The sequence below is a fragment of the Fusarium sambucinum genome, chromosome I, assembly GCF_050947815.1.
Source record: "Fusarium sambucinum isolate potato_lamoka chromosome I, whole genome shotgun sequence".
Classification (NCBI taxonomy): Eukaryota; Fungi; Ascomycota; class Sordariomycetes; order Hypocreales; family Nectriaceae; genus Fusarium; species Fusarium sambucinum.
In genome coordinates this window covers 1,762,796-1,783,482 of record NC_139294.1, presented here as the reverse complement: position 1 = coordinate 1,783,482, position 20,687 = coordinate 1,762,796, and the positions used below count along the sequence as shown (strand labels likewise).

Genomic DNA, 20,687 nt, shown 5'->3' with positions numbered 1-20,687 from the left:
AGACCTATTAGATATTGTCAAGACGAGTTTAAGCTGACCAAGTTGTTTAATGGGATGTGGTGGTATCGTGAGCATGAGTAAGAGCCCCTGACAGTCTAGAGACTCACTAATGCGTAGATATGTACTAGAGGTGTCTTTATCTGACGTTGTTGTAATAATAGGTATCTAATCTACGGATAACCTGGGGAGTATCAAATTTAGTACATGGCTTCCCGTCGCTAACTTCCGTAGATCCAGTCTGATGGCGGTCCTATTTACAGGGGTTGTGCCGTGTTTGTGCTGTGAAAGTTCCCCAGACGCAATGGCATTTTTTCTTTTTCTTTCAGCGGCTCTACCATCACAGCAAGGCATGTTCTTTTCGTTCTTTGGCTGCTTCTTCTTGTCGCACCGGTAGTAAACAACCTGGGCGGATTCTCCCCCATGCTTGTCAAAACCCTTGCAAGCCCGCAGTCAGAACTCAGCCATGACACCACTTGAAGATTGTTACTGGCTCCCAGAAGCGTGGGGTTACTGGGATGGTGGGTATGCTTCTAGTCTAGTCTAGACGTTGAAAGAGACAGAAATATCACATACCTGTTAGTCGATAGCAAAGCCTTGCCTCGATGATGGCCTCATCACTCGAGAGCACCGCCCATTGCATGAACCTATCGCGGCGTAAGGGGAAATACTCCTAGCTTGATGTACTCGTACAGAATGTAGCAGGATAACCAGGGAGCAGCGGTCAACTGACGGCGGCCCGTATGGTGAAGCTAACAGGAGCATACGCCGTTGCCATTGTTCACAAGGGCTCCATGGCTGACAAGAAGGGACGAATAGCAGTCATGGCAATCCTCCTCTCTGGCCGAGCTCGGATGACACATGAGGAATGTCCCCCTGCCTGGTGTGGTAGACTAAACTTCATTCTGTCGTTGGAAACGGCAGGTCGGTTTGCATCTAGGGATCTGATTACCATGATGGTGTAGCTTTCAAAATCACCCTCTTCTCTGCGGGCTGCCGTCCTCCATTAGATGACTGTTACGTATCTCTGGTTTCCACCACGACGATAATTGATATGGAGTCGTTGTTACAGATTTGGCTGGGCACTGCGACACTCATCACCGCCATTATGACTGACTGCCAATGAACATCCGTGTTAGATGCTGGATGTGGATTGGTATTTGGAAAACGAGCGACGGGCAGAGAAGAGTAACCATCAATCTATTCCTCTCTGGTCTCGTCTTCTGCTATACTGCAGTGTAGGTGATAGGTAGCTAAGTTAGTATCAGACTATCAGTATGTATTATCAGCCTGGTTGGACCCCAAGTTTGCCTGGTCGATTGAGGCCCCCCAAGCCTGACATACGCCTCCACACCCACAGAGATCTTCTGCAACGCTGAGTTCTTATTCCCATATAGGTATTGGATGTTGCGTAAACGGCTAAATCAACGAGACGCGTGCTCGTTCTGATGCTCAATGACTGGCTGTTTATGCTATTCATTCCTACAATTGCTCATTCTTTTCCAATATAGTAGTGATCGGTCTAGTCTAGTATACCGGACTGGAGTTACACCCTGATGAAGCGCCTATGAGATCTATATTGCCTGGTACTCGAGATGCTCATTGATCCGGAAATGCCCTCCAATATCCATATAGAGGGAGACGGGCCCATCCATGGCCCGGGCCTCTAGTGGGTCATGTCCATTCATGATCCTCCGTCTAAGAGATCCCCTGCTAGACCCTGCGAGCTTGCGAGACCGATGAGACCAAGGCCTGTTGTCTTGCCTTGCCTTGCCTTGCCTATCCATAGTCGTGTTTCTCCAAGACTAGGTATCGCCGCCGTTGTCCAAAAAAATCCCCACAAGCGCAATTGCCGGTTGTTTGCCCCAGACAAGTACATATAATCGAAGATGGTCCTCGTCTTGATCCCAAAGTGGTAGTCTGTTTTTTTAAACACAACTTCTATTGACAATCATATATTGTCTCTTCCTCTTGACTGATTGTTTATATTGATTCGAGTCGCATACCTGAATCAAGAAGTCACTCAATTGCAACATCCATCCATCTCCGTCTCAACATCATTGTCGGCACCACCCAAAGAAAGGCCTAACCAGACGTTAGCCCACACCATCCCACACAACAAGTCTCTCAGTTGTAAGTGTGCCCTCTTTTTGGTCATTCATCGTCCTTTGCACCGCGCCGCGCCGCGCCGGCTGGGCCTGCTGCACTGCACTATACTGGATGCATTGCAGATAGAGATCCAGCTTTCGGTCGCGCGCTTTGTTTTTGTTGTCGATTGATCTAGTTTGGCGGTATTCTAGTTGAGTACCTGCCTCTGAGCTTGTTGCCATTCCCGTCCCTTCCCGCTCTCGCCGCTCAAGCTTCCGGCTTCGCGTCGTATCACCACCTCAGCCTTTTTTATTTTTTATTTTTACCGCCATCATATTGGGCCCAAAGGATTTAGTTGAATCTTTTTTTGGAGTCTGGATACGAAAAGCGCCTGTATGAAACAATCTCAGCGCAAGAACCCCACGTCTTTACCTCTGCTGCGCCCTCTATCGAGAGATACAGAGAGTGAGAGCGGATAGGACTCGGTTCTCTGACGATTGCCCAATACCAGGGAGGTACGACCATGTTCCCCCGATCTTGCACCGAGCTTTGAGTCACACTCTGTATTGCACCTATCTTGGGTCTAGGTACTGTAGGTACTGCTGGCCTGGCATAGCATAGCAGCGCATGGCATGGCATGGCATGGCACTTGACCCCACCCCTTAGCACGGAAGGCCGGATTTTCTGGCTCCCTTCCAGGTTCTCACTCGCTCTTACCCTCACTCTCAAGCCCACCTGCACCCGACCTCACCTCACCTTGCCTTAGGCTCTACCTGCCTACCTTACACGCCCCCCTGCCCTGCCCTGCTCTTGCCCTCGAGTGAGGTGAGAGCTGCTGCTGCTAGGTGCGTGAAAACTTGGCAGGCTACCAAAAATACACACCCGTACCCGTTTCGCCCTTCACCGCTGTACTGCGCTGCTGCCCGCCCACCAAACAATTGTTTGACTCTCCCGCGCGCAAGGGAAAAAATATGATGATACCTTAGTTCGTTCCTATTGTCTTGGGTACTTTATTATTTGCCGCGCCCCTCCCTCATGCCCCAACCTCTCTTCGCTTCCCTCTGTGCCTCTGTGTGCTCATCTTCACCTTGATCTTAAAATCGGATTTTGGATTTGGATTTCCCATCTTCAAGATTGCCTGTGTCATATCCTTCCCTTCTTGGCTTGTCATTCTCTTTACAGCCTTGCTTCCTTCCACCGTTTCTTCTTTTAAACTTCTCCCCCCCCCCCCACCTCTCTATCTTACATATACCCGCTCTCACTTCACTCACTCACTCTGCATAATGTCTTCAACATTTCAAATGCAACAACCATTCTACCGTCCAGCTTCTCTAACCTTGGACACACAGCACGCACAAAAGTACTTCGAGGACGAAGACAACAGCGTGTTAGACGACAACGTCCTTGACCACAACACACTCGACTCGGGCTTAGAACTATCGCCTCCAATGGCCGACAGCCGCCGAGATTCTTTTGCCGTTGGGCATCCTCTGTTCTCACCAAAGACTGAGGACTGGCAGTCTGTCGACATGCAGTCGGTGCCTTCCAACAACCCTTTCCTGGACCAGCACAGCAACAACCCTTTCATGCGCCTCGACCAAACTCAACACAACGCCTATGCTACTGCCAACTGGGCCTTTGGACCCAGCTCCGGTGCTTGCACTCCTCTTCATCCTTTTGACGCCATGTCTGCCGAATATGACACAAATGTTCCTCTCTTCCAACGACCTATGGCCGGCCCGACACCATTCACAAACCCTGGCAACATGTTCCCAGCACTCCCCGCTGGAAACCAATCCATCCCCACTTCTCCCCAGAAAGAGTGGATGACCCCTCAGCAGCCCATCAACAAGAACAAGATGCGCCCTAGCAGCCCCGGTATCCGTTCCCACAACGAGATGCGCCGAGGTGATGGCATTCGCAAGAAGAATGCTCGCTTTGATATCCCGGCCGAGCGAAACCTTAGCAACATTGACCATCTTATCTCTCAGTCCACTGATGAGCAAGAGATCAAGGAGCTTAAGCAACAAAAGCGACTTCTCCGTAACCGTCAGGCAGCGTAAGTTTTCCCCCACTAAATAATAACGGTTTACATGGTTTACTAACTGCCTTCAGTCTTGACTCAAGACAACGCAAGAAGCAACACACAGAGCGTCTGGAGGATGAGAAGAAGCAATACACCGCTATCATCACCGACATGGAGGAAGAGATGGCTGAACTCCGCGGCAAGCTTGAGCAGATGCTTCTCGAGAAGCAGTCCTTCACCAACTACATCGAGAACATCAACCTTGAGAAGGAGGAGATGATCCGTGCCCACACCATTGAGACTGGCGAGCTCAGGAAGAAGGTTGGCGTTCTGACCGACCATGTTCAGCGACTCGAGAGTGCCGTTCCCTCGGCCACGGACAGCGGCTTCTCATCCGGTTTCGACGACATGGACGGCATGGGCATGCCTGGCGCCTGGGACGCATCCAACTTCCTCAACGAGTACCCTGCCGAGCCCGAGGTCAAGCAGGAGATGGCTATCGCCCCCGTCAAGAAGAGCGAGAACCCTTTCGCCGAGAGCGAAAAGCCCGCTCAAGGCGGTCTTCTGTTTATGCTCTTCCTCGTTGGCGCCTTCGTCCTCTCGAGCCGCTCAACTCCAGCGATCCCTCGTGTCTCCGAGGATGTCAGGGTTGCCTCAGCCAACATCCTGGACAGCGTTCTCAAGGATGCTGGCGTCAACTCTCAGTCAGCTACTCTGCAGGCCCCTCCTCAGCCATCGGGTGCTGCTAACTGGGGCAACCCGATCCCCATGAACGACATGATGATGGACGGTGTTGCGCCCTCGATGCTTTCCGAGCTTGGTGACACTCTGACCCAGCCAACACAGGAGCAGACAAACGAACAAATCTTCTCTCTGTCAGCTGCTCAGTACAACGGTGTCAACTCTCAAGATTTCCTTCAAAACGCCCCCGAAAAGTCTTCTCCAAGCCAGGGACGCCGAAACCTGGCCGAAGCACTCGCAGCGATGCGATCAAACAAACAGAACGATGCAGCCGATGTTTACACACGATCTCTCCTTTGGGACCAGATCCCCAACGATGTCGTGCGCAACTTCGCGAAAATGGTGTCCGAATGCAGCAGCGCAGAATGAGCAGCAATGCAATGAAATGAGAACATGAACGACGAAACGAATCCAAGACTGAAAAGAATATCGCAACGACGAATTCACGGCTTTCATAGCCCCCCACTGATCTACATCAACCCCCATCTCCTTTGTACATTTTTTCTTTTGTCCTACCTTTCCTTGAAGTCGGCTTTTTTCCTTCCTCTATACCGGGGATGAGCTGCCATATACTCGATGTCGCTCTCGCGCACTTCAGACATGTTGCTCACGCACCCAAACGGATGGTCTTCTGTCTTCCAGTTGTCGTTTCTTGTGTTTTTCCTATTTCGGAGTCGTTTTTGATTTCCTATGGATCTAGCAAGCGAGCGTGCATTGATTTGTTTTGTGTGATTTTGTCTTGTCTCGAAATCGGATACCTCTTTTTCTTTGGGTAAAGGCATGGTTGGTGGTGGATGTGGTGGCACTTGGGGTCGAAAGCAGCGGCAAAACAGAAGCCAGCAGAAAGCAAGCAGACTCTATGAGGGCCCAGTCCATCGGAGTCTGTATATTATCACGGTGCATGGAGGGAGGCAGGATGGTTATTTCCTTTTTTTTTGTGTTTTCTTTTTTGTCATGAAGATGGAAATTGGCATACGTCGAGAGACGACAATGACTGGAATGGTCAATGATGACGAAGAAACGAGCTCGTCGGTGATCATTTATTTGTTTATTTTGGAATTTATTCGATTCTCTTTAGCAACCTCCATTCCCAGGTGGTCTGGTCTGTTGTACGATATTTATGATGACATGGATGATATTGAGATAGTATTTACGCAGTGAATATTTGAACCGAGAAGATTTGATTTCTCTCATATCGTATAGCATGCACATTCACAGTGATGATTATGATGATGATTTCCTAGGTGGTGTTGATGTTACCTCGTAAACATCTACTGCTAGGTCATAACAGATCATGTAGCTACGCCTTGAATGTGATGGGTGATCAGATCAAGATTTTGGACTCTATGCTAGGCTGACATTGGTAAAACGCCAAAGAAGGAAGCAGAGTATGTGCTAATTTGAGAATCAGGATTTAAAAGAAAACAAGGTAAGACATGTGGCTGATAGGTCGGTTATAGGCTGAAGCTGTGACTGGTGGGTGTCAGAGTGAGATGGTGGCTTGTCTAAGACATGTCTTGCCAATGCGCGGCGCTGGGACAGCACGGGATGCGGAGAGGGAGGGACGGCAGGATGGGAAAGGAAAGGCTGGAAGTAGGTTTGGATTTGGGGGTAATGAGATAACCAGAGTTGCACACCCTGTATAGCAGCGTTATGTCGATCTGATAGATCGATAGTGGCAGGCCTCATGTTTATGCCGATAGTATATACACTTTCTGAATCGAACTACCTATCTTTATTTGCGCCACCATCATGGCTGAACAACCTTGGGGAATCCTTGGCCATGCATCGATCGAGTCTCGAAGTATTCGAGCGCGTCTTGTATCTAGCTGCCGTACTCTACATTGCATAGCATTGCATGGCGTTGAGCTGAAGTGATGGTCACCCTCTTTACTTCGTTCATGAATGGATCACTGGGTTGATATCACGGCCTCAATATTCATATGAGATATGATACTAAGTATATTGACAGCCGTTAACAGAAACTAGCAATGTTGTACCCGTCCTGTGCCAAAGTCTGATAGTCTCTATATCCCAATCAGGATGCCTTCCAACGGCCGAGTCTCCATCTCTGAAACGGTTTTCTTAAGATCACATCATGTTCATGACCTCATTCTCGTCCTTTTCCGTCTCTGCTATATCGTTTCATTAACATCTTATAACGACGAATCGATCGAATGTGATGTGATACGCACGGTTCATCGTCATCCATGCGGGCCCCGACCCGGCCCGGCCGCATTTACAGGCCGCATATCTTAGTAACAACGCCCAATAGGAACGAGAAAGCTCATGGCTCGGTAAAGTTGGGCATCAACGGTAGCTCAGGTAAGATTCTTCATCACGAGGGCGTTTAGTGTGAGAGCCGAGGTTAAGAGAGAAGAGATAACAACGGGTCATCACAAACATACACAAAGCTTCTTTCTATGCGACAATATGCTGCAACACGTACAACCAACCATAGAAGTAAAAAAGGCGTCTTGTACTCTATATATCTACTCAATAAATAGCATCTTGGCGAAACACAAGCACACACAGGTTTCCGCGGCTTGTTCTACCCAGTTGTATTGGGGCTTGGGCAACACATATCTAAGACTATATACGAGTAAAAATCAATAGCTTATAAGAATGCGACATATCCAATGCGCTTACAAACAATATCTAATCGCCCAGTGACAAGCCGAGACCCTTCCCAACAGCCCATCACAAAGCTGTATCCTCCTCTTCCTCGATGAAATTGACTTACACAGCATCAGATCGCGGAGATGCACCTCCTGGGTACAGTCGCACATGGCTGCCTCCTCCGCACTACTTGCGACTGCTCTCGCCCGGAGGGTCGTACTTTTCCTTCCAGATCCTAATGCACAATGCTTGAGTCAGTGTACTTTGTCCCGTTTTACAGATCGTACGTTGCATGAGTTTAGATCTGAACGCCAATTGATAGACCGCCACTCGTCGCACCAGCTTCTGTGGTCCTATGAGCAGCGCGAGGTGGGCGAGAACCTATCAAGCCAACAGACCACCACAAAGCAGTTGTTGCATAGAGAGGTGCAGATGGAGATGCTGGGCCGTTGAAGCCGTGTGGATGTTTTTGAACGTACCAAGAGTTCCCTAGTGTCTTGTGGCCGGCCTTCTCGGCCAGTCGATAATACCGGGCTGCCGCGAACTGTACAAGTCATCAGCCTCATATGATATGTCATACTTTGTATGTGGGGGATGAGGGCTTCCGTCGGTCCAAGGAAGCTCTGAGAGGTGTATTTGCACTGCTGGAGCAAACCGTCGATGCCTGAGTTTGTATGCACGATATTGGGCAGCGAGAGTTTCTCGAGCGAATCAAGTAAGCCAGTCTCACCGAGAATCACTCTTCCTCGGGTTTGAAGGCTTTTGGCACGACTCATGTACAGATATCTTCTTGGGCCGACTAGACAGTATATGGTGAATAGATGGCTGGCGGTGCAACGTACCTTGTCTTTCTTACACCCGAAGCCTTCAACGTAACACCAAGCAATCTCATTCATGGCATCTATCGCATGGCGTTAGGCTCAGTCTGTTCGTGTCTAGTACTGTACAACTTACCGGTGTCTCCTAAATTCGCTGCAGTCTCATAATACTACATTGCAGGCCAATGGTCAGCTTCCAATGCCACTCTCGCGATACATGAGAGCTAAACCTACCTGCTTGGCGGCGTAGGCGTCTTTGTCGATACCCCAACCATGTCTGAAGCAGTTTGCCAGCTCAAAGATGGCCAGGACAAGTTCTCCCTTGGCAGCTCCGCCCTTCTTCATGCCGGCTTGGAGAGCCATTTGCTCAATGGAAGCGGAATTGGAGGCTGCAGCTGATAGATACTTGACGGCGCCCTCTGGGTCTGGTGCGCAACCCCATCCGTGTCTGTACAAAATAAGCCTATGTTAGTTTCGAGATGTTTTATTTTGCATTTGCTTCATCCAACATGGTGATAATGGGTCGATGCTTGGGGGCGTCACTGCAGGGTTTTGAGTTTTGGGCGTTTCGCAATGCTTCAAACCCTGTAGATGACCGATCCAAACGTTCTACCCGAGACATTGGAAACTTCTCCTCTCATTCACTGTTCTCACCTTAAAGCAAGACCATATAGGACTTGACTCAATGGGTTGTTGGCGCCTTGAGGATCAGCCAGCCGCCCAAACATGCGCGTTGACAACTCCAAGTTGCCCGCTTCATGCAGGCGAATGGCCTCTTGAATATCCTCATCGATCTTCTGCAGGGAAACCTCACGCCCTTCACTTCTACCGCTGTCCGAGGGGGTCCCTGGCCGGCTGGTGGTCCTGACACGGTTGTTCTGTCCCGCTAGCATGGTCGCGCGCTTCTCCCATTGCAGCTCGTCTGCACCGTCGCTCGACGTGACGATATCTGGTAGGTTCTCGGGGACATTCTCGGACGACGGAGGAGCACGGCTCAGGTGTAGACGATGCGACAGACGACGGGCGCCGCTCTCCTTCTTGGTCTGGCTCGATTCAGACCCGGATCGTGAACGGCCGGAGCGGAAGACGTCGAGGGATCGCCGGGGCTTTTCTTTTCCTTTGGGGTCTTGAGCTGCAAGGCGCAGATTGTCGAAAGACTTCATAGACGGCGGGTAGATGCGCTCCTGGGTCGAGGTATCGGAGCGGATGATTGTAAACTCGGGAGCTGCCAGACGGTCGACCGTCTCTTTCTGAGCAGGTTCACCTGTGGAAAGGTCATCCTTCTTCTTGAGAATATCGCGTATACCCATTTTCGCAATTTGTTATGTGCTGTATATGGAGATTGACAGGAAGATATGTACTTGGCTCTGGCTTCATACCAACCGTGCGACCTAGGCAGTTAGCGGAACGAATAGGTGAGTGAGCTCCTTCACCATGAAGAATGGTACAGGGTAAGCCATGCATGCACACAGAGTACAAGACCCTGATGCTGTCAGCAGGTTGTCAATGAGGCAGTGTAAAGCCTCCGCCAAGGTAGATTCATGTCTTCCATCTAAGCCTCCTTCTTCGAGGTCTTTCTCTTCCATGTCTCGTATAGGGATTAAGACGATGATGATAAACTACTAAATCAATTAACCAGCGTTGATTCTTTTCTTCTTCGTATCAGGGCCAGAAATACTGAGTTCTTTCAAATACTGGTTATTAGTTTCTCTATTCAAAGTAACAAAATAAGAAGACACCAGTTTAATACCAAGTTGGTGCACTCTTTGCTTGACGTCTTTGTTCTTGCGTTTATGTTAGTTACACTCACCATTTTTAGAAGTTGATATGGAGACACTTTCACTACCTAATTACTAACCTATCTGGGTAGTAGTAGTTGATTAGGGGTGGCCCAGGTCAGTTAGTTGGCAGCACTGGTCTTGCTCAGTATTTGATCTCCCTTTAATCTGTGATGCTTACCTTGAATTACCTCTGAGCCTTATTTCAGTATTTCCCCAGAAGTATAATAGTAAATATAAATAGTAAAGCGACCAGTAAAGACTTGAGGCCATATAATCAAACAAGCAAATTGCATGGTCATGTGGCCCCTATGGCCTTACTGAATGTTATACTGTTTATATTTACTGTTATACTTCTAGGCTGCTATAAGTATCTTTTTTGTTTTAAAAAGAAGAAATGGTGAAATGCCTTAGGGTATCCGAAAATTTGATCAATATCATCAATTCGAACTAGAAGTCTTGTAATACTCCCTCCGCTTTGCTTCTCGTCACAAATATAACTTGCATGGTAACTTTCATGTCTATCGCCAACCCATCTCAAATAACACTCTGAATGCTTCGACAAGAAATGAACGAGGAGCCAACAAGAAGACCTTACTCAGGGTATCATAAGAAGTAGCCGTTAGAAACATAAGGGACGAAATTAGTAGGCCAGATTGTGGTACTTAGATCAGACATCTTGGGCCATTTATTTCTATACCCTAAAACTTAACGGGCCAACGTTTCTGCTAATTCTTCCTGTCGTAGCTGCCGGGCAGATTTTGGATCGATAACCTCCCCTGACAACCCTAAGTGGTAGATGGCATCACCCCTTTCTTTGACGACTGCTTGTAACTGCTCGTGTTCGATTCGGAGGATGAAATCTGGGTTGACATTCTCCCAGCATTCTACCCCTTTGCGATTCAGCTCAAAATGCCATGTTCCACGCCTCGTCAGAGTAGCTCGCTGGCTTGATCTGTTCCTTTGATAGATCACCGCATAAGCCTCTCCTTGCTTACTGTTCCAAAGTATTAAGCGTTCGAGCTGCTTCATCTCATGCGGAAATGAGCCCGCGTCTCTTAGGAAAGAATCAACTCGCCAACTTGGGGACTCTCTTTTGAGGACGGACGCCGTGAGTAAGAGCGATCGTAATTTGTGGCAGTAATGAGTTAACTGCAAATAGTCCAAAAATTGGCGGGCATCGATCATGAAGGAGACTGAAAGATGTTTGAGGTCACAACTCCTCAAGACCAGGGCTCTGACTAGCTCGCCACATGCCGCCATGTTATCATCGATAAGTTGCTGGAAAATATTTGGATGGGCCAGCGGATGTTCGCGGTGCATTGCCGACACAAGCTTAGAACTGGGATCCTCAAAGATTGAGAGCATTTCGACGTGACTCGGCAGAGCGTCCTGGATCGATCCTGCAAACACTGTATAAATGATTAGCTCGTCGATCAAACAGTTGGTGCCTCAACATACTTCGATCAAACCCCGTTTTCCGGAAGCGATGGCAAGAGCGCCATGGCTCGTATACCATAGTTTGTAGTCGAGGAAGTTTCCGTAGCAATAGACTTAGAACTGGCGGTGTAATCTCCCGCCGACATTCTCGAGGTATGATAAGCCGCGTCACTGCGTGGACCTCTGGGATGCTTTCCTGGAAACTGAAGCACGTCGGAGCGAAGAGACGGAACATAGCCATTGCAGAGGGCCTCTTCACCTGCCGGCCATCAACCCAACCGTGTTCTGGGTCATGCCATCTGCCGGGAGCCTCTTGCTGCTGCTCAGGTTCTCCATCGGTTTGGGCGTGCAGTCCAATGGAATAATTTTCGAACCAGTGCTCCAAATCGCTAGGTGAGAAGGCACTGAGCTCTAACACGAGGCTGTCTGGGTTTCCAAGTACTTAAGACAGTAAACAATTTCTTTATTGCAGCGCTGAAGATAGAGCTATGCTCTTCAATACCCTGCTTTGACTCAGGCCGCCGACATGAGAGACATGAGTATCGTGGTAGCTCAATATTCAACCGAATGTGACGAACAAGACCCGCAGTTCGAGTAGTCATATGGCCAAGTTGCTCTTGCTCTAGGCATGCTACCTGTAATTCAAGTCGGTAGAAATTCTGCGGTTCAATGAATGCCTTTCACTCTGAGCAGACAGCCGCGCAGAAGCCGCGACCTTCCTGGCGCGAGACTATCTTCAGTATTTGTAACCGAATCTCTGGCGGCAGCGAAGCCCAAGAGCCAGACATCGTTGTTGGCCTTCTTTATGATCCGCTCTGGTCGACTACAATCAAGGTTAGCTAAGTCTTAGAGTACAAAAATAAGTAGTCTAGGAACTACAGTCCAAGGAGCATAAAACGACCTACTAATTTCGTCTCTTATGCTTTCAGTGGTCAATTTTTCTGACCCTGAAGCGGGGGTAATATAACTTGCTTGATTGTCTTTCCTTGGTTATTCGATCGGATGGCGATGAAGAAAGAAGGCGCCATTGTCGTGAATGTCGCAGAGCTTTTATTTTCATATGGAGTTTTGCTGAAATCTCGTTGGCTTGTAAGTTTGCTTGTTGGCATGGCCATCATGTTCACGCGTGGTTCTCCTGTTCAATACGAAACTTTCATTTACAACCTAATCTATCTCAAGGACTGCTTTGTGAAATAGGCTTTTTTTCTACCTTTTTCTTTTCTTTTTTTTTCTTCATCGCCTTTTTTTTCTCCCTTTTCTTATTCCCTTGCTTTGTTCTTCTCATATTCATGGTATGGCGTAGCCAAAACCCTGTAAGACGCCGATAAGTCACGGGTATCTCGAGTGCATTTACCAAAACCCATCCATGCTCCAGACGCCGGATAATGCAACATGTTGAAAGCCAGAATGGCGTGTCTGTTAGCAACAGATGCCACGACTTGACTTGAATTTAAATCGATAGGAAATCCTTCTGTTCTTCAAAGTCGGAAACATCCGAATCTGCGTCGATGAACTCGGCAACTTCATCTGAATCAACATCATCTGAATCTGCACCTTCGTCATCACTTGAAATATCTCCAAGAGGCTCGCCATGGGCGTTGGATCTGTTTCGAAGGACGCTTGCCCTCTCACGATGCGGAAGTTTGCATCCCTTGATCTTACATCGGCCGGTATTGCTAAAGTCAGGACACTCAAAAACGTGACGCTCAGTACAACCTGCCCCCTTCTCGCAGTAGCCATTGAAGCCAAAGCTTCGGCACACTAGAGCAGCAGGGGGCGCTCTGGAGTGAGTATAAGGACAATCATCCTTGGCGCAATGGCCTTTGGCGAAGTGCAAGCAGTTGGGGGTGCGCTCGGGAGTCATGTCATGGGAAAGATCACAGAACTCGCCGTTGACACATTGTCCGTCTTTCAGGATGTTTTTACAGAGAGCAACCTTGTTGGGATCGTGAATGTAGCGGCACTGAGGGCCTTTAGTGCATGAACCTGGCAGAAATTATATGTTAGTTTTGTCCCATGGCCACTAGGCCGGTTCGGATGATGGAGGCGTGGACCACTCCAGTCATAGAAAGAGGAAATACCAGTCGTTGAGAAGATTTTACAAAGTTGATCAATCTTCTTGACCGCGCCCGATCGCCTAAATACTGTCAGCAACTTCGGCCCACGGAGAGACATTACGTACCGCTGGTCGTTAACAATGCGATTCGCTACAAGGTTGCCTGTCTTCGTTCGGTAAAACTTGACCCCAGCAATGATAGCAGTCTTGGGAGTTCGAGAGGACGAGTTGAGAGCATCTACGACAGATAAGGTAAAAAGGTCGACTCCATGAGGGGCTTTACACATACCAGGAACTTTGACAAGCTTCTTTCCCCCATCCATAACGCGAAACCGGACACCTTCGACGGTGAGCTCGTTTTGACCTACGGGGTTAGTGTGCGCGCTTGAGGCGCTGGCCTGGTGTTTCAAGAATTCGTTAAACTTTGCCTTCTCGTGCTGACGATATCCATTAATCTTATTCTGGTGTGTCTGCTCAATGGCTTTCGCTCGATTCTGCGTGTCTCTTTCGTAGACATTTGCATTGATGAGCTGACGATGACGATCGTTTCGAGAAACCCAGCCTGGTGGTGTCTCGGCACCGCTGCTGGCGGATCGGGATGCATTTGAGCTATCGACGTTCAAATGGAGCGTTTTATGCTGATGCGCAGCGGGCGGTCGCCCAACTCGATTGTGGCGAGCCGGGTACGGCGAGCTTGCATGTCGATACGAGTTGTCTTGTGAGCGTTAGTGATGCTCTTGCCTTGAAACTTGGATCGCAACATACGGCGATGGTGGGCAGGATGAGAGTTCGGCGGGAACCGAGGACCTGTTTGCCCGTTCTTGTGGCGGTTAATCTGGCCTTTGAAATCGTCAGTAAAATGGATTTTATCATAGAACATAGGGCACGAACCTGCAAGTTGACCGATGCGAGCCAAGAGTTCTCTTTCTTCTTCCGACATATTTACTGTATTACCGATGAGTTTTTCTTTGACAGTATGCGGGCTTTTTGTTATAGAGATAACTATAGGTGGCGAGAGGAAGGTGTGAATGTTGGAGGTTGACAATGCGACTTCTTTGAATCAAAGAGGGCGGCGGGGATGCATCATCGGAATGTAAACCTTAGTCATCTTCACTCGCGAGTATCATTGGTTCACTGGCTCCATTATCTTAGCACCTTCAATACCATTGCAAGGCTGAAGCTTTGTTGTTTATCATCCATCGTCTAACTTGAAGTATTTTAAATACGTCTTTGCTATTAGTTATTGTCGAAGGACTTCTGTGACGCGTCGCAAAACTGTCATCTTCCTATTAAGAACATTTTCCGACCACCAATCAACCCACGCAAACGTACACACAAGCAAACCGCGACTCGAATCGAGATGGCATCTTCAGCTTCGTGGGATCTTCTTGATCCTGAAGAAGAGGCCGAGCTTCACAAGTCTCGTCTTCTCAACGTAGAGGAGAAAGCGTTCAAGCGAATCACAAAACGTCTCAACACTACATCACAACTTTTACTATCCCCTGAAGTCGCTGCCAACCCCCCCGAAGATTTAAAGCCCAAGCTTAGGGAGCTGAAGGAGGAGATGAACCTCGATTTCCATGCTTTCGGCAGCAGCATCACACGTATGCAATTCCTTCACAACGCCAATGCCCAAGAGCGTGAGCGCTATAATGCCGACCAACACCGCATCCTCGACGATTGCAATAGTGTCCGAGAGAACAACATCCAACTGAGAGACCAGCTCGAGGCTGCGCAAGCCACCCTTGCGCAGCGCAAAAAGTTCGACGAGTTAGCAGAGAAGATAACATCCAACCGCTTGCTTAGACCGCGCGAAGACCAGATTACCAACTTGGCCAAACTCGAGGAAGAATGTCGGGAACTTGAACGAGAAAGTGAAACCTACAGCGAGACTTGGAGAGAACGTCGAGAACAATTTAATAGAATCATGGAGGAAGGCATGCTTCTACGACGACAGATCCGTGACGAGAAGGAAGAGGTTGACCGCAGAGAGGGTATGAATGAGGGTGCTGATGATGATGCTGAGGTGGACAAAGTCGGACAAACGCCCAGAAACGAACCCAGCGGCAATGCGACGCCTCACCCAGACGGCGACAGCCATATGAAAGCAGATGCTGACGCCGGCACACCTAATCCAGAGGCTCTCAATGGCGAACGAACACCAATGAGGGATACCCCGGGCCCTGACACGCTGAAGCCGCAACACAACCGCGTTGGCTCCAGGGGCGGTAGTCAGGCACCGAGCCGAGACGCTTCGCCCATGCCACCAAGCGATGAACGCAAGGCGGAGTCTGGGGACGATGTTGATATGGATGATTCTGAGAGTCGGGTTCATGAAGATGGAGAAGCAACACCTCAGGTGACAATCGAGCCACCTGAAGAAAACGAGGACAAGATGGAAGTGGATAATTAGCTTTGGTATTCGTTGCCAGTTTGGAACCTTTTGCGTCCGCCTCCTGTAATTAATACTTTTCAAGATACCCTCAAGTACATCTGGTTTTGTTAACCTCTTTCGATCCCATGCAAACCCAACAGTCAACATAAGGGGAAGAAACCAACGCAAGCCAGGGTGTTTAGTATCGACTCTTGAGTGTATAGAGAGCCCAGAAGCGATTCCTTTGCATTAAGTCTCATATAATTAATATCGTAAAGTAGCTCTTCCCTTCGTCCGTCATTTCGCGTGCCCTATTACGCATCGGTCTGAGTCGCCTTGGCCTTTGCCAGTGTCTCCTTGGCCTGCTGCACCTGCTCCTCCGGTACGTCGAGCTGGTCGCTATAAGCGAGCTGTTCCTCTAGCTTCTCGATAGCGGCGTCAGTCTTTTCTCGTAGGGGTCCGAAAACGGCCTTTGTCTGTTCGAGGGCGGTTTGCTAGAAATTGTCAGCTGTGAGCCTTGATGCTTGATGATGTCTTGTAGACCAACCTGCTGCTTGAGTATATACGGAGCGTTCTCATCGTCGTCGCCAGCACCGCTGTCAATCTTCTTCTTCAAGGCTTCGATGCTAGCTTCCTCCTGCTCGAGCTCCTTGTGGTATGAAGCTTCCTCCTTGAGAAGGCGGTTGACGGAGCTTGTAGCAATGGCGAGTTGTGAAGGCGGCGGCATGGTGGAATAGGTTGATGTGGTTTTGATGTAGATTAACTGTCGTGCTCGTAGACAAGGGTTTTTTTTTTTTTTTTTAAGTTTGGATCGGCTTTCTTAAGCAGCGAGAATAGTTAATTGGGTGCCTGTTTCGTTCTTTGATGCCTGGAGCAATTATTTATACAGACGAGCAAATGAGATCATGTTCAACGTGGGGTCCGGATGGCGGGGCTGTTACTGTCGCCTTTCCTTCTACACACCTAGCTGAGTACAACAAGAACACATGGAATGTAATACATCAATTCACAATATCAGACAGAGTGACAGTTGCTATATAATTTTGTATTGCTCTTTCAACAACTATATTCAGCTACTAATGCTATTGTCCAACAAGACTCATCATAAAAACAGAAAGCAGAGGCAAATCGACCTCCGCCTTTTTTCCCGTATAGCCACGATCCATCCAACCAAGTACCGCAAGCCATGGTATATCCCTAAACGCCTACAACACCATCTGGGCGACCGTCGAGTTGATGGCCCAAGAATGCTGGAATTCAATACTTTACACGACCAAACATGTCCGCCCATCCAAATCTTCATAACGATGCAGCTAGGAAATGCATGCTCGTGTCGAATCATGCTGAAACGGCAACCACGGGGATTACAGCCGCCGCATGCTCAGGCTCATCGCGGGCGTCATTGTCTTGGGACATTTCACCACCAGCCTCTCTCTCGGCCCAAGCGCCCCAGAGTCCACGCTTGGCGCGTATCCGGATGTCGTCACCCAAGCCGGAGCCTTGCTCGACCTTGATAGCGTCCTTTGTGGCAAGAACCAGGCACTCGAAGAACATCTTGGTGGCGTCAGCCTTGGTAGCCTCTTTTCGAGGGCAAAGGTTCTGGAAAAGAACTGCTCTCTCAGTTCGCTTGCCAGGGCTGTCGGCAGCATCATCACCAAATCGGTCTCGGAGCTGGTGAACAACGTGCTTGGTACCGAGCGAAACAGGACCACTCTCGGCGGGGTGGACAAGAGCAATAGTTGTGTCCTCGAAGCCAGGCATCATCGTAACACCTTCTTCATCCTCCATTTCATCCTCAGCAAGGATCTCATGGCGACTTTCATCGGGAGGGAGGCTCATGTCACCAAAGCCACCCTCAAAGCCAAGTCCAGTGTCTGACCCAATATCGACCATGCGAGGCGATTTGTTTGCTCCGTGATCGCTCTCAACATCGGCGATTCCGCTGTCTCGCTTGCGCTTCAGTTCATTCATGCCACGAGCAGTGTCAAGACTAAGAAGGCCGCGCAGTTCGGGGGCCCAGTTCGTGCTTCGCTTGTCGCCCATGATAGAGGAGACGAATCCGCCACTCTTTTGCATATCCATCAAAGCCAAAAGGAAAGGATCACGGGGGAGGAATCCGGCCTCCTTGATGATGTTGTCACGGTTCGCCTGCTGTTGCTTGATGTGGTTGCTCGAGAGGGCAATCTCTTCGTCAGGAGTAAGAATCTTTTGCTTCTTGGCGCGCTGCGCAGGTCGTCGAACAATTTGGTCGTCCTCATTTTCAGGCTCATACAGATCAGCCATCTGATATCTCGAATGGTCTTCCTCCAGTTGTGCGGCCCGATCTTCATCAATATCGGAAAGCGGTGATTCGGAAATTCGTGGGGGAGGATATTCGGGCCCTGCGATACCAGGCATCTGAGAGACGTCGTCTGGGTTGAAGTCAAGTTCCATACCCTCCATTACAACATCCTCGCCGCCATCATGAATAATAACGTCGTCCCTAGGAAGGTCGAGAGTCATGGCACGATCTTGATCATCTTTTTGAGGAAAGTCAAGTTCCGAATCGTTAATATCGGGACCGGCTGCGGTGCGATCCTCTCGTCGACCTCCTTCAGGTTCGAGTGCTGTCTCCTCGAGACCGAGATCATCAAGACCAAAATCTAATTCCAGATCGATGTTACCCAATGGGGCGATCATATCGTCATCCATGGCCATGCCATCATTGAGAAACTGGCTGTTGTCGTAATCTTCTTGCAAGTTAATGTCCCGTTGGCTGACGCGACCTTTTCGGCCGACTGGTGCGGTGGTCACGTCTTCGACTTGAGACAGAAGCCAATTCGCGTCTGGTGGGGGCGGTAGTTCAAAATTGTCGTAAGGAGTGATCTTGTCAGGAAGGGTCAAAGCTTCTCGGTTGGGGGCCTGGAGATTAACGGCCATATCGTTGTTTCCAGAAGATCGGAAAGCCTGGCCAAGTTAGCAAACGCGACTATGGGACGCGTCAGGAGAGAAAACCAACCATCTTGATCTTCATCATAGCTTCGTTGCAATCATCCAAAAGGTAACGCGTCTTTCGCTGGTAAATTCGCACAACACCAAGAAGTAGCTGACTGCTAAGTCGCAGGGCCATCGGCGCCTGGTTAGGCATAATGATGGCCTCTACACTGTCTGTAACATTGGACTGAAGAATATGTGTCTTTGACAGCTTGCGCTCAAGGTTGGCCGAAAGCCAGACGCGGGCGAGCGGCCCGCTCTTCTGAAGCAAGGTCTCTGAATAAAACATGATGCCGTCGTGAGATTACACGATGCACAAAAAGAAAGCACGACGGTAGCAATAGTAATTCCAAAAAGAATTTGTGATCCAGATATGGAGGATTGGTAGAGGCGAGGTTCAAACAGAGTTGGTGGTGGTAATAAAAAAGGAACTGAGCTAGGCGGACAACACCAATGCCGGCGCGTCGGGTAAACAAGCTCGATGGCAGGATAGCTCTACGCGCAAGAGCAGCGTCGCGAGCACCCCAGGAGCATGAAGCAATGCAAGAGTATCGCGCAAGTGAGAAGTGGAAATCAGCGACCAAGTTTGAGACGATAGCGACGGTTTCGGAGAACAGTGTGAGGTGATAAGGCGTGTGCGCGGGCGGGATTATCGCGACGTAAGGCAGTCAAGGTATTTTATTAGAAGGGGAAAATGGGACCTGGACCTTGAAGAGGGGGAGGCCTTGAGTCGTCTCCAACGGTAAATGGCGTGGCTGGGGCCTGATCTGTGGCAGTAGTAAAGCCTGGTCGAGGGATGTCGGAGGATAGTTTATCCGCTTGGTTCGTGAATCTCATTGGTGGGATGGGATGATCGGCTAGCCAGGTCGCCCGACCAACATCCCACCAAAAAATGTGGATGACGGGTCGTGTTAATTGATGAACGAACGCTCGGAACCAACTTTTAAGGACTGAGGTCATTCATTATACGAACGAAGCTAATAACTTCAATGGGGCATGATGGGTCTTTGGAATACCGAGCTATTCATCATACGCATCTAATTTCTCATGCAGATTGCTTAATAGATTTCTTACATCTCATCTGCTGAACAACCAATTTAATATGCGATGCTTACATAGGTGCCTACCCATGTCATTAAATAGGTAGTACCTAGCATTAGATGTAAAGGGTCTGGAGGTTGATCGTCCGCACTTCAGCTATTATAACTACCTATACATAGTACTTGTATAGTACCTTAGTAGTGAAACTTGAAACCGTAGAGACTTGTTCCACGGTAGACAATTGCGACATGGCCGGATATCTCAAACGTTGTTTTATGATGTGGCTTAAACTGCCCATGCCAATCCTCTAAGCTCCTGCAGCAAAAGCAATTGGCCCAGACATGACTGCTCATTCTTCGAGCCAATCTTGACTCGTCCGCCAAGCCATCCTCATGTCACTGGCTAATAAGCCTCTCTAGGTCGATGCAAGCCCCTGGCAGCCTTGCCGGAGCTTGAACAGTACTAGCTTCGACCCGCTCCCTGAAGGACAAGACACCTGGACATCTCCAGGTCAGGACGATTTTACATAATTCCAGGTCATCCAACGTGCCATCACCTTTATTTGTGTCCTTGCTGGCCTCTTTTTATTCTTCTTCTCGCCTTGTCGCGTTTACTTATGTTTGGATCCTTTCTTCCACGGTCTTGAACCGGTCCCTTTTCTTTTAGTGGGATCCGAATTGCTAGCTGGATACATTTTCTCGTGGCAACTCTAGTCCATGCCTTGACGTCGTTCCCT

At 49.0% G+C, this 20,687-nt stretch overlaps 7 protein-coding genes across 7 annotated transcripts; 2 read left to right on the top strand and 5 right to left on the bottom strand.

The window, feature by feature from the left end:
- Positions 1-3,368: 3,368 nt before the first annotated feature.
- On the top strand, positions 3,369-5,221 carry FSST1_003324 (bZIP transcription factor; the record flags this gene model as incomplete). Its single annotated transcript, XM_083229397.1, has 2 exons — positions 3,369-4,144; positions 4,201-5,221. 2 exons carry the CDS (start codon positions 3,369-3,371, stop codon positions 5,219-5,221), a joined length of 1,797 nt encoding a protein of 598 aa, XP_083086754.1.
- Positions 5,222-7,403: 2,182 nt separating this feature from the next.
- On the bottom strand, positions 7,404-9,599 carry FSST1_003323 (tetratricopeptide repeat protein; the record flags this gene model as incomplete). The annotated part of the gene is made up of 7 exons (XM_083229396.1): positions 7,404-7,444; positions 7,596-7,706; positions 7,811-8,015; positions 8,314-8,372; positions 8,426-8,459; positions 8,524-8,737; positions 8,944-9,599. 7 exons carry the CDS (start codon positions 9,597-9,599, stop codon positions 7,404-7,406), a joined length of 1,320 nt encoding a protein of 439 aa, XP_083086753.1.
- Positions 9,600-10,775: 1,176 nt separating this feature from the next.
- Positions 10,776-12,295, bottom strand: FSST1_003322 (uncharacterized protein; the record flags this gene model as incomplete). Its single annotated transcript, XM_083229395.1, has 3 exons — positions 10,776-11,479; positions 11,529-11,929; positions 12,192-12,295. 3 exons carry the CDS (start codon positions 12,293-12,295, stop codon positions 10,776-10,778), a joined length of 1,209 nt encoding a protein of 402 aa, XP_083086752.1.
- A 662-nt stretch (positions 12,296-12,957) lies between these two features.
- On the bottom strand, positions 12,958-14,503 carry FSST1_003321 (uncharacterized protein; the record flags this gene model as incomplete). The annotated part of the gene is made up of 5 exons (XM_083229394.1): positions 12,958-13,493; positions 13,589-13,644; positions 13,690-13,801; positions 13,853-14,278; positions 14,329-14,503. 5 exons carry the CDS (start codon positions 14,501-14,503, stop codon positions 12,958-12,960), a joined length of 1,305 nt encoding a protein of 434 aa, XP_083086751.1.
- Positions 14,504-14,923: 420 nt separating this feature from the next.
- On the top strand, positions 14,924-15,976 carry FSST1_003320 (Tho complex subunit 7-domain-containing protein; the record flags this gene model as incomplete). The annotated part of the gene is made up of 1 exon (XM_083229393.1): positions 14,924-15,976. One exon carries the CDS (start codon positions 14,924-14,926, stop codon positions 15,974-15,976), a length of 1,053 nt encoding a protein of 350 aa, XP_083086750.1.
- Positions 15,977-16,251: 275 nt separating this feature from the next.
- FSST1_003319 (tubulin binding cofactor A) lies at positions 16,252-16,664 on the bottom strand (the record flags this gene model as incomplete). The annotated part of the gene is made up of 2 exons (XM_083229392.1): positions 16,252-16,431; positions 16,485-16,664. 2 exons carry the CDS (start codon positions 16,662-16,664, stop codon positions 16,252-16,254), a joined length of 360 nt encoding a protein of 119 aa, XP_083086749.1.
- A 611-nt stretch (positions 16,665-17,275) lies between these two features.
- On the bottom strand, positions 17,276-19,199 carry FSST1_003318 (kleisin alpha; the record flags this gene model as incomplete). Its single annotated transcript, XM_083229390.1, has 2 exons — positions 17,276-18,883; positions 18,936-19,199. 2 exons carry the CDS (start codon positions 19,197-19,199, stop codon positions 17,276-17,278), a joined length of 1,872 nt encoding a protein of 623 aa, XP_083086748.1.
- Positions 19,200-20,687: the final 1,488 nt, after the last annotated feature.